We start from the raw sequence: 14,978 nt of genomic DNA, 5'->3' as shown, positions 1-14,978 counted from the left end.
GACATGCACATCGACTCCTGTTTTATTTAAACATGCTAAATGGAGTATGAGAAGCAGCTTAAGAAATCAACGAAGAAAGGAAAAGCAAAGAAGAAACCTATTGACAAGAAAATTTTACATAGATTGATGCACTCTTACATCAATTTCATGGACTCCTTGTGACAACAGGCTTCAGGGATGCCTCCTAATATTTCTGACAGCTGTAGTCTTGCTGTTAATATTATTTGACTCATATCACTTATATTGAATTCAGGAAATTAAAAATAAGATATGAACTACTTTTTTTTTTGTCGATTATCTTTAATAAGTAAGTCAAATAAACTAATATTTTCCTACCACTTTTAATACTAACATTGGATTTCAAGCTAAAATTAAAAATAATTTAATGATGTTTTAAATTAAAAGTTTATTCTTTTGCTCACCAAACTCTTTAGCAGCTACTGAACCTACTGAACTGCTGCTACTTTGGAAATAACTCAAAGGAGTTATTATTAAACAAATTGGCCATATCAGAGATAATTATGCATTTAAATAAACCTTTGTCTTTTCAGTTATGTACACAGCAGTGCTCTTAATTACTTGGGGTCACTAAAACCCCACAGCATTCTCTGAAAGGCATTTCTCCTGCAGTTTATCTTGTTAAACTTTTTCTGTTCTCAGAAGCCAGTATCTTTTCCTTTTTAAGACCCCTTCTTAGTTGGAGTGGGAAGGACGTTAATGATGGTAACATGAATTCAGTTGTTAAATTAGCCCTGTTTCCCTGACATCCATAGGTCAATGACAGGAGTCACTGTGTAGCCATCTAAATTCCCTGATTTATCTCACAAAATGTTATTTCTGATACAAACAAAAATCGTGGGACCTCTGTGAACTAGACCAGTTCCTTTTTGGGTCTGCAAAATTTTAAATTGTTACTTGACAAACAAAAGGACAAGTCAAACATGCTGAAAAAACTACCACAGGGAATCACTGTAATCTTGTTCACAAAACCAACGTTGAAACAGAATGGATTGATAATTTTGTTACCCTATTGGTAAGTGAACATTCTTAGATTTGAGTGGAGTTCAAGGATGATCATATTTCATTATTAAGCTTCAAGAATCACATTGTTTTGTATCAATCAAAGATCACAAAATGAGTAATGTTGAAAAGCTAGCATTTGCCACATTTACATACTTGATTGTACCCTCAAAGGCCCAGGAGTTCCACTTGCCAATTTCAGCAGGGCTGTCCCCTGTGATTTTTTTGTTTGTTTGTTTGCTATTGTTTACATGCTAAGCCGTGTCTAACTCTTTTGAGACCCCATGGACTGTAGTGGCTAGGCATCCTTTGTCCATGGGATTTCCCAGGCAAGAATACCAGGGTGGGTGGCCATTTCCTTCTCCAGGGGATCTTCCCCACGCAGGGACTGAACCTGGGTCTCCTGCGTTGGCAGGTGGGTTCTTTACCACTGAGCCACCAGGGAACCCTGTGAAGCCAGAGACAAACAGGAACGTTATGACACTGCTCCCAGCACCTGGGTACACAGGTCTCCCGCAAGGGTCCAGGCCACCCCATTAACACCCTTAGATTGCCAGAGCTGGCAGGTCCAACTCTCCCCTTCTGAACCATCGTTAGGAGAAAGAGAAAGAGGAATCCGGTCTTGGTCTAGAGTCTGAGTGCCAGTTACCGCTCAGCATCTGGAGGTTGTTCCGGCCCGGGGAGGTTTTCCGGGTGTCCCAGATCGCCTGAGTCTCTAGTACCTCCATGAGGGCGGAGAATCTCCTCTGATATGTTAACTGCAGTGTCTCTAACACCTAGTTCACTTCTGAGCCAGACAGGGGCTAACCTCTTCTGGTCACTTCCCCGCTTTTTTTTTTTTTTTCCCTAACCTCCAATTCCCTTCAAGGACAAGTCTGGGAGGGAATGGCTAGTGTACAAAGCCCGGACTAAAGTTAGAGAATTTCCGGCTTTGCTAGGCAGCTTCCCTCTGTTAGAAAAGCAGCGGGTGAGCTGCACGGTGGCCTCTGGCAGACCCCCTGCCTTGGACCACAGGGCCTTCACCCTCGGAGAAAAGTCCCCCAAACGGCGAGAGTCTTCACGCTGTAGTCACAGAGCCGGAGCTTGTGGGCGGGGCGTCTAGTGGCATCCAGCCTGCGGAGCGCAGCGGAGACGCGGAGCGCCCCCCGGTGGCAGCCTGGCCGCACTGTTCTGGGACTGCCGGGGCGGCAGCGGCGGCGGAAGGGGCGGTGCTGAGCGTGCGAGGCGGTGCGGCCATGGCGGAGCCGGTGCGGGAGGAGCTCTCGGCCCTGGCAGCGATTTTCTGCGGGCCTGACGAGTGGGAAGTGCTGAGTCTCTCAGGTGACTACTTCCGCGCCAGAGGGACCCGGGCTCCCCACCACCCCGGCTGGGCTCACCTCCCCGAGCCCACACTTAGGGGCCGGGGTAGTTGAGTGATGGAATGACAGGCGCCGGGACTGGGCGTGTGTGGGAGCAGGCGGGAGAGTGCGGCGACCCTTAAAACATGACTAGTGTAGCGCCCCTTCCCGCCGCTCTGCAGTCAACCGAGAACACAACGCTCAGGCTCCTGCAGCCCGTCGGCCGGTCCCTGCTTCGTGCGCCCCTTCATCCACTGGTCCGTCTCACTCACTACTCTCGCGTCCTCCACTCTCCCGTTCCCACCTCCATTCGCCCCCCGCCCCATTCCTTGATTCCCCCCATTCTCCGGTCCCGCCCCGCCCCCCCCCCCCGCCACTCACCTATACATCCCCCTCAAACATACTCCCCCGCCCCCGTTTCACCCCCTAATTGGCCTGAACACTCCTCAACTCGCTGAGGGCTACCAGCTGCGCCCTCCTGGACAGCGTCCCCCCACACTTTCCCTGGGTGTCCTGAACGTATTCTTCAGATCTCATCTTAAAAAGAGGTCTCTCCTAACACCCCTAGTTTAAAGCCAACTCCCCCATCAGGGCACCCACTGAAGTTTAACTAAATGGGTATTCGATTGTCTCACGTTGCAAGAAGGCAGGACCCTGTCTGTTTTGTAATCACAAAGCTGCAGGCACCTAGGTCAGTGCCAGGCACGTGGTAGGTATTCATAGTAAATTATTGTTGAATGAATTTTTGAATTCAACCAGCGCTCACTCAGAGCTCTCTGAGTTGGATTGTTTTTCTTCAGCTTTTTCTAGTTCGCTTAAAGGTGGTTGTCAATTACAGGCTCTTGGAGCGCATTAATTGTTCCGCTCACATTTGAGTCCCTGAAAACTCAAGGTTTCAAAGACCCTGTCCCCGGAGCTTACAGTTTAGAACGGTTCTTCTGGCTTTATTTTCATGATAGCGAAAACTTACTCTCTGTACCTGTCTGTAGGTTCTGTTAACTAAAAAACAAAACTTCAGGTTATAAAAAAGTGCAGTGATGCAGATGATTTTCAATTTTCTCTTAGCTTTCAAATACATTATGTAAATTTTTTGGCATGGGATTTAAATTTCTGTCATGTTACAGCTGCTATTAAAATTGTCTTTCTGACCATAGATTGATTGACCTTTAAGAAGGTAGTCTAAAATGTCTAGGTGTTGTGAGAAAGCTATCAAGGGTTAGGATCTATTCCTCGTGTCCATGTGATGTGTTATTCACCTTTGGAGGATTGCCTCCTTTTTATTTTCTCTTGATCACCAGTCTGTACACGTTCATTTAGCACTGTTGAGTTCTGGGCCCCGGGAACCAATTTATGTGGTGAAGCTGCTTTCTTTTCAATGCCTAGCCTGTCTTGCAGCTTTCTGAAACGACGTTTAAAATCCTTATGAGAAGATTTACTCACTTTTAGTTTTTTTTTTTTGTCACCTATCTTCTGATTGGATAGAATTTGTTATTCTTTATCATCTTGTTGTCTTTACTATTCTCTTTATTGATAATTACTTCATTACTTCTACTTGAGGCAGGCTACTTAAGGATATCATTAGTTTTCTTTAATTCCTTTATTATGGCTCAACTGGGAGTATCCTGGGAAAATGAACCTGTGATTTACCATTACACCTGAAAGAGGATGGATTGATAGTGGTCTGTGTCCTCAGCACATGGTTGAGCATACGACACTGCTGATGGTTCAGAGAAAACCAAAAAAAGTAAGCACAGGAAGAAAGGGAGCAATTTTTTGATACAAAGAACACTGTGGACCCTTTATCTGCTGTTAAATTGAGCATGACTTCAAGCCATGCCTCCTAATTAATTTAATTCAGTGTTCTGGCATCAGTAAGTAATTGAATTATAAAAGAATTCAGTGTAACAACTTAGGACATTTTGTTGCTGAAAGGTTCATTGGAGAATAAAACAATTCAGTGGTTGAAATAGGAATGTTTGATGTTCACAACTGGGAATTAAGGGTAAGTAAGAACTTCTTTAATAGACCACAGTAAACATCCAGTGGGCTGCTGGCTACCACTCTCGTGGTCACTGTCAGCTTGGATTGGAGGATATAAGCTTAACACCAGAACATTATGAATACCATCAATTCCTTCCTGGCCTTCCCCTCAAATAAGCTTCTCTTTGTTGCTCCTGAAATCAGGTTAACATTGGTAGGATTGGCCTTCTGGTAGGAGGTAGCCCAGGAAGGCTCAGGATGCCAACCCAGGGGTCATCTATTAAGGTCATAAGGGTGAAGAGTCTGAATAGTTGCATTCTTTTGGCTGGACTAATTTGTGCTGAGAATTTCACAGGACTTACATACACTGTGGCCTCTTTGTGATGGTTGTAGTAAGTTCGTTGTAAGAGGCATCAGCTGTAGCTTTCTCACGGGTGTAAATTCTGAAAGCTCTGACACCCGTCCACTAGGGCATGCCATGGGTAGACCAAGTCGGGCATTCTGCTGTTCCCTGTGGAGTGCAGTCAGACAAAGTGCCAGGTTTAATGGGGTCGCCTGCAGTACACCTGATACTTTAAATGCATCTTATTTGATGAGAGGTACTCTGTTTTTTTGTTTCAAGATTTTTTTTTTTTGCTTATTTTTCAAGAAGTATTTATGCATATATACATAATCTCTTGTATATCTGAGAGAACAAATGGTAAAAGAAGAATGGGCAATTTGAACAACGTTATTCAAAAGAAAGACAGGTAATCTTAAACTGTGATTAAGCAAATGAAATTGGCAAGGAATTATTCTCAGATACTGGGAAAACAGTGACAGAGAATCCTGAAAGACATTTAAAAGATGTGTCAGTGAAATTTAACTAAGTTAGAACACTAACATTTTTTTTCATGGAAACTAGACAAATCTAGGCTTTCTTGGTAGCTCAGTTAGTAAAGAATCTGCCTGCAATGTGGGAGACCTGGGTTCGATCCCTGGGTTGAGAAGATCCCCTGGAGGAGGGCATGGCAACCTATTCCAGTATTCTTGCCTGGAGAATCCCCATGGACAGAGGAGCCTGGCAGGCTCCATGGGGGTCACAAAGAGTTGGACACGATTGAGTGACTAAGCACACAGCACAGACACATCTAAAGGAGGAAACATTGTTAAAAATCTACCAGGCTTGTCGTTAGTCCTGATGAGGGGTGCTCTTTATTTTACAGAGAAGATAACAGATGCTCAGGCTGATTTAGTAATCACTAGGCTAGAGTATTGGAGAAGGCAATGGCACCCCACTCCCGTACTCTTGCCTGGAAAATCCCATGGACGGAGGAACCTGGTAGGCTGCGGTCCATGGGGTTGCTAAGAGTCGGACACGACTGAGCGGCTTTCACTTTCACTTTTCACTTTCATGCATTGGAGAAGGAAATGGCAACCCACTCCAGTGTTCTTGCCTGGAGCATCCCAGGGACGGGGGACCCTGGTGGGCTGCTGTCTATGGGGTCCCACAGAGTTGGACACGACTGATGCGACTTAGCAGCAGCAGCAGCTGGCTAGAGTATACGGACTCTTGCAGTGCATCATGTTCCTTAATAGAGATAAGTTGCTGCAACAGGAAAACAGTTCTTAGAGAGCAAGGATTACAGTTGTCCAGAAAAAGAGAGCAAGACGACCACCCAGAGCAAAGAATCAGGTGTGGTCCAACTTATGTTCAGAATAGTTATGAAGGGTAATGTGTATGCCTGGCCGTCTGGGTACCTGTGAAGTAGGTGAGACTGGTGATGTTACAGATCTTCATTTTCTTGATGAGGTAATCGGAGGTCACAGAGAGTATATCACCATAGTCAGTGCTCATTATACATTGAATTGTGTTTCTGGAAATCATCTTACAGATAAGCATGTTGTAAAATGGGAGGGTGTAAGACTCAATATCATATAATATGTTTGCATGGTAGCTTCAGAGTAAATTTTTGTATTCTGCTAACACTAATGTTCAGATTGCATTGGACCTTCCTGCAAAATGAATCATTACTGTTACCCACTGACCCCTCTAAATCTGCTCAGCCCTGTTCCCTGCTGATTGTTGGTACTGAGGTCACCTCTAAAACCAATTCAGCCTTGAACTTCACTTCTAAAGGAGGGATTGCCACTTCAAGCTTCACTTATTCTTAGTTTTTTTTTTTTTTTTTTTTGTAACTACCTTTTAATATATATAACAATCCAGTTGCAGCACTGGTGGATGTATACTTGCGGGGAGGCATCCGGGAGCAAGAGGGAAAAAATCCTGTACAATGAAGTAAGAGAGGCTGTTGGGGACTTTTTGGTGGTTTTCTGAACAAAGTCTTACTCTGAGGACATGTAAATACTGCAAAAAAAAATAAGCAAGTATAGGGAAAGCCAGTTGTATGTGGTATATAAATGATTTCTTCAGTTCAGTTCAGTTGCCCAGTCGTGTCTGACTCTTTGCACTGCAGCACTCCAGGCTTCCCTGTCCGTCACCAACTCCTGGAGCTTGCTCAAGCTCATGTCCTTCCAGTCGGTGATGCCATGATTCAATGATGCAAAAATAACCCAAATCAGACTGACAGTATATGTGATTACATGAAAATTTCTGAGGCAAAAAGAGCCAGTTTAATTGCATGTACAAACCAGGGCAGATGAGAAAGGAAGGGTAATATACATGCTTCTAGAGTTTTAGGGAGAAAATGCGTTTTTAAAAGAATGTACAATTTTACTGCTGCATTAAATATCAGCAGTATTTGGGGTATGTTATTGGGGTTTTCATTTTCTTACAGAGATAGCATCATTTTATGTAAGTTCAGTTTGCAACTCCTGTGTGTGTGTGTGTGTGTGTGTGTGTGTGTGTGGAAGGAGTCACAGAGAAAACCAAGTAGGAAGGTTGTTCAGTTCAGTTGCTCAGTCGTGTCCGACTCTGCAACCCCATGAATTGCAGCACGCCAGGCCTCCCTGTCCATCACCAACTCCCAGAGTTCACTCAGACTCACTTCCATCGAGTTAGTGATGCCATCCAGCCATCTCATCCTCTGTTGTCCCCTTCTCCTCCTGCCCCCAATCCCTCCCAGCATCAGAGTCTTTTCCAAAGAGTCAACTCTTCGCATGAGGTGGCCAAAGTACTGGAGTTTCAGCTTTAGCATCATTCCTTCCAAAGAAATCCCAGGGTTGATCTCCTTCAGAATGGACTGGTTGGATCTCCTTGCAGTCCAAGGGACTCTCAAGAGTCTTCTCCAACACCACAGTTCAAAAGCATCAATTCTTCAGCACTCAGCTTTCTTCACAATCCAACTCTCACATCCATACATGACCACTGGAAAAACCTTATCCTCGACTAGACGGACCTTTGTTGGCAAAGTAATGTCTCTGCTTTTCAATATGCTATCCAGGTTGGTCATAACTTTTCTTCCAAGGAGTAAGTGTCTTTTAATTTCATGGCTGCAGTCACCATCTGCAGTGATTTTGGAGCCCCAAAAAATAAAGTCTGACACTGTTTCCACTGTTTCCCCATCTATTTCCCATGAAGTGATGGGACCAGATGCCATGATCTTCATTTTCTGAATGTTGAGCTTTAAGCCAACTTTTTCACTCTCCTCTTTCACCTTCATCAAGAGGCTTTTTAGTTCCTCTTCACTTTCTGCCATAAGGGTGATGTCATCTGCATATCTGAGGATATTGATATTTCTCCCAGCAATCTTGATTCCAGCTTGTGCTTCTTCCAGCCCAGCATTTCTCATGATGTACTCTGCATATAAGTTAAATAAGCAGGGTGACAACATACAGCCTTGATGTATTCCTTTTCCTATTTGGAACCAGTCTGTTGTTCCATATCCAGTTCTAACTGTTGCTTCCTGACCTGCATATAGGTTTCTCAAGAGGCAGGTCAGGTGCTCTGGGATTCCCATCTCTTGAAGAATTTTCCACAGTTGATTGTGATCCACACAGTCAAAGGCTTTGGCATAGTCAATAAAGCAGAAATAGATGTTTTTCTGGAACTCTCTTGCTTTTCCAGTGATGCAGCGGATGTTGGCAATTTGATCTCTGGTTCCTCTGCCTTTTCTAAAACCAGCTTGAACATTTGGAAGTTCACAGTTCATGAATTGCTGAAGCCTGGCTTGGAGAATTTTGAGCATTACTTTACTAGCGTGTGAGATGAGTGCAATTGTGTGGTAGTTTGAGCATTCTTTGGCATTGCCTTTTGTCCTTTCCAATTCTTGATAGAATTAAAGTAGTTTTCCTTCTAAACATAACTAATAATTTCACAATTTCCAAAGCTAAAGTCAGGATTTTCTCTCATTAATTTTCTATTTGCTGACTTGTTGTTTAGTTGCTAAGTTGTGTCCAACTCTTTTGTAACCCCATGGATTGTAGCCCGCCAGGCTCCTCTGTCTGTAGGATTCTCCAGGCAAGAATAATTGACATAGAGAATAGACTTATGGACATGGGATGGGCGAGGGGCGTGGGGAGGAAGGAGAGGGTAGGATGTATGGAGAGAGTAACATGGAAACTTATGTTACCATATGTAAGATAGATAGCCAATGGGAATTCGCTGTATGTCTCAGGGAGCTCAGTCTGGGGCTCTGTAACAACCTAGAGGGGTGGGATGGGGAGGAAGGTGGGAGGGAGGTTCCAGAGGGAGGGGACATATGTATACTTAGGGCTGATGCGTGTTGATGTCTGTCAGAAATCAGCACAATTCTGTAAAGCAATTATCCTTCAATTAAAAAAAAAGTATTTTCAATAGATGAATTTAAAAAAAAAGAATACTTGAGTCAGTTGCCATTTACTCCTCCAAAGGATCTTCCCAACCCAGGGATCGAACCCTAGTCACTTATGTTTCCTGTGACTATTTGTTAAATGATGAATGAAGAGCTTTAAAAATTATGTCTCCCCCTTGAGAGGGAAAGTGGATCCTCTAGATGATTAGTGGAAGGTTTATTTAGTCTAGTGGTTACACGTTGTCTGTTGGTCTATTTATAATACCCATTTTACCAAGTGAAATGTAATGATCTTACTGACATCCAGGGAGCCTACTTTAATAGTAAAATATTTTTTTTTTTAAAAAGGAGAAGCAACAAGATAGAATAAAGAAAGATTTCGAGAATCCAGTGATGGAGTTTAGGGGAATGCACTAAGTTGTTTGGAAAATTTTTCTTTATGCGGCCACGTTTTTCTTATGTAATACAAATTTAAGTTATATCATTTTAATATGATCTTTATAATGGTTACTGCCTGAGTTTTGGGGTAGTGTCCTAAAACAGCAGTGCTTTGCCTCTGATGCTAAAGATTCTACTAAAGAAAAACCTTGTATAACGGATGTGTTTGGTCCTGTATAAATCAATGTCTATAACCATGGCTTCTGAATAAATGGAATCAGATGGCTAGAGAGCCATTTTAATGTTCTGTTCAGTTCTTTAAAATGGGGATACATTCAGGTTTCCATTGTCAAGGCTGTTGAGCAGCAATCCAGGTATGAAAATGAGAATGATCTGACTGCCTGTCTTGTGAAGGAGAATGAAACAAGGGCTGTGGAGATGGAAGTAGGGTAGACGAAGGCAAGTTAACTTCAAAGAGCCTCCTCGGCACCCAGTCTGTTCTACTCTTCTCCTCTGATCTGTGTGCTTCTGCCCCCTGCAGAATGAATCAGCCTGACGTTTTATCAACTTGTGAAAAGTGGGGTGAAGTGGTGTGGAACACATCAGAGGGGTGAAGTGGAGCAAATCTGAAAGAGAGCAGAACGTTTCATCTTGTATCCCGTGTGTACTTCCCCCTCCTCACGGAGCCAGAAAACGGCTGAACTGACGGCTGCCCCATTTTAGTTCCTCTTGCTGCCTTCATGTTACTCTGATAATAATGCATTTGAAGTGAGAAAGAGTGGGTCCAGGCAGTTGCTGTGTATGCATAGTCGTGGTGTTCTCTGCACCCTTACAACCACCACACAGGACCCAGTATTTGCTTCTGCTCGGACTCACTACAACATGATTTTCATTGGATTTAGTGTATAGCTTTTAAGCTAATTCCTGATTTTATAAATACACGATACTATTTCTTTGAAGGTTCGTATGAGTTTATTAGGAATTTCCAGAATTAGCAACTAAGTCTGGGTAGAAAAAAAAATCATATAAGGAGAAACCTTTCTGGTGACCTTAATAAAAAGAGGATAATAGCAATTGTAAATGCCAGTGAAATCCTGGGTACTGGTTGACCATGATTCTATGAATGTATATATGTATATGTGTGTGTGTGTGTGTGTGTGTGTGTGTGTGTGTGTATATATATATATGGCTGGAAGAAAACACCTGTAAATCATGGCTTTCTTAGTGTGATGTGTCTCTTCATAAAATAACTTAGTTTTCACCTGAAAAATAAATTGACACCTGAAACCAAAATTTTCTCTTGTTAGTGTTCCATTCAAATTGAATTAGGTACAACTAATCATTATTTTTGGATGCTTTCCAGAGACAGATGGGGCTGTGTTCAGAATTCTCACGAAAGCCGAAGGATTTACAGATACGGATATACCCTTGCAGTTGGTATTCCACTTACCGCTCAGTTACCCGTCCTGTCTACCGGGTATTGTGGTGAACTCCAAGCACTTGACCAGGGCCCAGTGTGAAATCGTGAAGCAGAAGTTACTGGAGCAAGCAGAGACCCTTTTGTCAGAACCTATGGTTCATGAGCTGGTTCTCTGGATTCAGCAAAACCTCAGGCACATCCTCAAGTGCCCAGAAGCAGGAGGTGGCGGTGAAAAGTGCTCTTCTGCAGCAAACATGACTGTGGATGATGGGTTGTGGATGACTCTTTTGCATTTAGATCACATGAGAGCGAAGGCTAAATATGTCAAAACTGTGGAGAAGTGGGCTTCTGATTTAAGGCTGACAGGAAGACTGATGTTCATGGGTAAAATCATACTGATTTTACTGCAGGGAGACAGAAATGACATCAAGGTGCCAAAAAGTTTGATGTTGAATGTGAATTTGGCTATTTTCTGCTAAAATGGTGTTTTATAAGAATGGGACAGAGGAATCATTAAAATGTTTTCTGCGTGCACTCTTACCATGTTAATAGATCTTTATTTTCTTTTTTAAAGACTATCTATAACTTCTAATTACAACTACAGACTTGTAAAGCTTGAAGAATAAGTAGAAGATTATGTTTTAAAAATCATGCCACTTAATGAAAGTGATAGGTTATTAAAAAAGAAATCTCTATGGCACACAAATGTTTGTTTCTGTAATTAGCTTTGAGCCTAAACTTTATAAATCTGCGCTAATTTTGTGCCTATTTATATTTCTTTCCTTGGTTAAGCACACAGCAATGTATGTATTTGTGGGTAAGCCTGCAAAATTTTAATTTGGCAGTTAAAGATACATTCTGAAGCTTGAATTTGGTATCTGTAGTACCTGGAAAGAGGAGCTGGTCCTTCTTAACCAGGATTTAGTGTGAGTGGAAGTAGAATCATTAGGGCTGTCAGCTTGTCATCGCCTCCCTAACTTTTGCTTTCCACCTGACTTGTCTCAGCAGCTGCTTTCAAAATCATCATCTTCTTCAGATTTTTCAAGTTCTCATTCTATACACTTCTAACCTGCTTTATGTGGGACCAGACAAGGAAAACTGCTTATTATATGTTAAATCTTAAAAGAGCTACAAATCACTTAATAGGTTTTATGCTTTCAAGTGGGTTGGGTCAAGAATAATTACAGTGGAATTTTTTAAAACAGATTTATCTTTCATAACTTATTGTCTTAAAGGTTTGTAGGGTTACTACAAATTTGTAGGATTACATAGCTTTTTCATGATGAGATCTTAACACAAAACTTGATAATTGATAACATTAGTTAACCAGAGGATTGCTAGGTTATAGTGTATAGGGACAACACATTTTCAGATTTAATACAGATTTTGGGTTGGGGTCTGATCAAGGAACCTGAGGTGATGTATAGTATATCTTGGAGAAGGAAATGGCAACCCATTCCAATATTCTTGACTGGAGAATTCCTTGGACAGAGGATCCTGGCAGGCTATAGTCCATGGGGTCGCAAAGACTCAGACATGACTGAGCAACTATCACTCACTCACTCCTCGCATATCTATAAAGCTGGACTCTTCTGGGTAAAATAGTGGCTGACTAAATGAATGCTCATAATTTCTTTGCTCATATTTCCCCAAAGGGCTCAGATGTTTCTTTAAGCCAGCTCAGGCATATTAAGCTAAGTGCAGCTGTGTTGCAGATATTTTTTACTCTGATTGGATCCATCAATTAATGAATCATATGGCTAGACCTGTGCTAATGCAGAGAACTTTTTAAAATAGTTCTTTCTTTTTTATTAACTTTCCCTAAAATGCCGTTTAATGTAAATATCTCTGTTAAAATCTTTAAGATGGTTTATCAGGATTGAGAATTACAGGTACATATTTATGGATTCCATCAATTTGGAAGGTTTGGTGCTGTGTGTCTGTTAACTTCCCTCTGACCTTGAAGTAGTAATAGTGCTGTCATAATGGTAGCAGCTGGCTGCATCAAGTGCTGTTGTACCAGGCACTCCTCTCAGTGCTTTGCACACATTAGCTCATTTAACCGTCACAGCGTCCCTATAAGGTAGCTGTTAAGAGCAAGCATTTTATGGAGTAGGTTACTGAGGCACAGAGGGTTTAGGTAACTAACCCCAGAATCGGCTCTAGTAGGCTGACGAGTCTAGATTTAAGCCTGTGTAGTTGGATTAGAACCTTCTTTACTCCAGCATTCACCAGAATGTTACGCTTCCAAGTACATTAAAACACTGTAACTCTCTTACTGCGTGATTCAGAAAGCGAGTACTCTGTCAGCATGCAAACAGGCCAGCAGATTATTTCTCCTTTAAAAGTAAGACTTTGAGATTCAGAGTCAGATATGTATTTAACATACTGTTTTATCATTTAGGAGTACCTGATTCTTCAGAAAACTTGCAAAGTGGATGTGGACTCAAGTGGAAAGAAATGCAAAGAGAAAATGATTAGTGTACTGTTTGAAACAAAAGTACAGACAGAACACAAAAGGTATAATTTAGTACTATTGCAGATGGAAAAGCAACTGAATCGATAATTATACTCTGACAAATTTAGGCATATTCATGAGTTTCTCTTGTATAATGCAGGTTTCTGGCATTTGAAGTCAAAGAGTATTCATCGTTGGATGAGTTACAAAAGGAATTTGAAACTACAGGACTTAAGAAGCTTTTCTCTGAATGTGTACTTAGGCTGGTAAAATGAAGTTGAGGACAGGAATCTTTTAGTGAAACTACAGTGTTTTTTTTTTTCTTTTTCCATTGGATTTTGAGAGTGGCTAATTGAAACTCATAAGGGAACAATTTTCGAGTTTCTCTGAAGCAGAATGACAGACACCATCATAACTTCAGGACAAAAGCCAATTCTGCTTATGGAATATTAAACAGTAAAAAATACCCATGTATTCTAATTTTGCCAGTAGAAGCTGAGTTCAATAGATGGAATGTTATTTCAGAGATAAATATAAAAAGATGATGTGTAAATGAGCCCTTGTGTTTATACAGAGGATTTGTTTGGAACTGTGCAATTTTCTGGCTAATTTTCTTGTAATTAAATGAATTTTTAAAAAGAGATTTGTTTTCATGTTTACTTTTTTCATGTTTACATTTTTAGCATTTGATAATGATTTTCCCTCATTCAGCTTATTATGTCTAATGTTTTAAGTTGAATGTTAAGAAAAATATAACACTGATTTCTTTGTGGAATTGAATAAATGGTTAGTTTAAATACAAACCAAAGAAGTTCTATAGAACTTGATTTACAGTTGCTTTCTTTGGGGTCCCAAAATAGCATGGTGCTTACTAGTTATAGGACTGAAGAGTCAATTTAAAAGAAAATTCTTTTTTGAAAAATTTACAGTCTAGTTTTACAAGGGAAGAAATGTTTTACACAAAATGAACTTGACTTACCAGAGGGAGGAAATTATATGGAGATATTTTTAATTTCTGATGGAAAATTTGGTAAAGTCTGATAATCTCAAAATGTGTTTGATGTAAGGAGAGCAGGCATAAAATAAAAGCTTGTGTTAAAATCTGTTCCAGAAGTATAGACAGGCATTTATTTAGTTTAAGGAAGGATATTTGTGTTCATGAATCTACCTGTGCTTTGAAATAAGGGGCCAAGTGATGGAAGAAAACTCTCTCACTGTAATCTGCAGTGATGTCATAATAAATTATAACTGATGGGAAGGATAAATAAGGAGACATGGCGGCACGCCCAGTAGTGCTTCCTGAGCATGCTGCTCTGACTATGGCAGTCCAATCTGATTGTCTCATTTTCAGATACCCTTGTAATTAAATTAGACCTACCTGTTGATCATTCTATGGGGCTGCTTTAATGAGGGGATTTTTGGTTCATTTTATCTCATTCTAGGGTGTTGGTGATGTTTTTCCTGGAAAACTGGTAAATGTAGTTAGATTGTTCTGTGGGAGGTTAGTATTCTCAGAGTTCAGAAGCTGCTAGGAGTCTGTTCCCACAGCTGCACTATTGGAGGGTGTTGTAGTCTATCCTAGATCTGCTTAAATGGTACTGCCTGGGCCAGAGCTAAGATTACTGACAGGTACTGTCTGTGGTCTGTTGGAGTTCAGAATCACTCTACCTCTG

The 14,978-nt window shown here is 41.4% G+C and overlaps 1 protein-coding gene across 2 annotated transcripts; it reads left to right on the top strand.

Moving 5' to 3' along the window:
- The first annotated feature begins 1,905 nt into the window (after positions 1 to 1,905).
- RWDD3 (RWD domain containing 3) lies at positions 1,906 to 13,946 on the top strand. 2 transcript variants are annotated; one of them, XM_006075771.3, is made up of 4 exons: positions 1,976 to 2,340; positions 10,791 to 11,278; positions 13,252 to 13,367; positions 13,466 to 13,946. In XM_006075771.3, the coding sequence occupies exons 1-4, from the start codon at positions 2,256 to 2,258 to the stop codon at positions 13,578 to 13,580; spliced, it is 804 nt and encodes a 267-aa protein (XP_006075833.3). In that variant the 5' UTR covers positions 1,976 to 2,255; the 3' UTR covers positions 13,581 to 13,946. The 2 variants fall into 2 exon arrangements, with proteins under 2 accessions (XP_025144015.2, XP_006075833.3); XM_025288230.2 differs by lacking the exon at positions 13,466 to 13,946 and having other exon boundaries at positions 1,906 to 2,340; positions 10,791 to 11,231; positions 13,252 to 13,328.
- Positions 13,947 to 14,978: the final 1,032 nt, after the last annotated feature.

The sequence above is a fragment of the Bubalus bubalis genome, chromosome 6, assembly GCF_019923935.1.
Source record: "Bubalus bubalis isolate 160015118507 breed Murrah chromosome 6, NDDB_SH_1, whole genome shotgun sequence".
Classification (NCBI taxonomy): Eukaryota; Metazoa; Chordata; class Mammalia; order Artiodactyla; family Bovidae; genus Bubalus; species Bubalus bubalis.
The sequence above is the reverse complement of the archived record's forward strand: the minus strand, read 5'-3'. Positions and strand labels throughout refer to the sequence as shown.

Coding starts and splice junctions, on each gene's coding strand:
- RWDD3 (XM_006075771.3), top strand. CDS start 2,256: ATGGCGGAGCCGGTGCGGGAGGAGCTCTCGGCCCTGGCAGCGATTTTC. Junction 11,279..13,251: donor GAGACAGAAATGACATCAAG/GTGCCAAAAAGT, acceptor TTTATCATTTAG/GAGTACCTGATTCTTCAGAA. Junction 13,368..13,465: donor GTACAGACAGAACACAAAAG/GTATAATTTAGT, acceptor TGTATAATGCAG/GTTTCTGGCATTTGAAGTCA.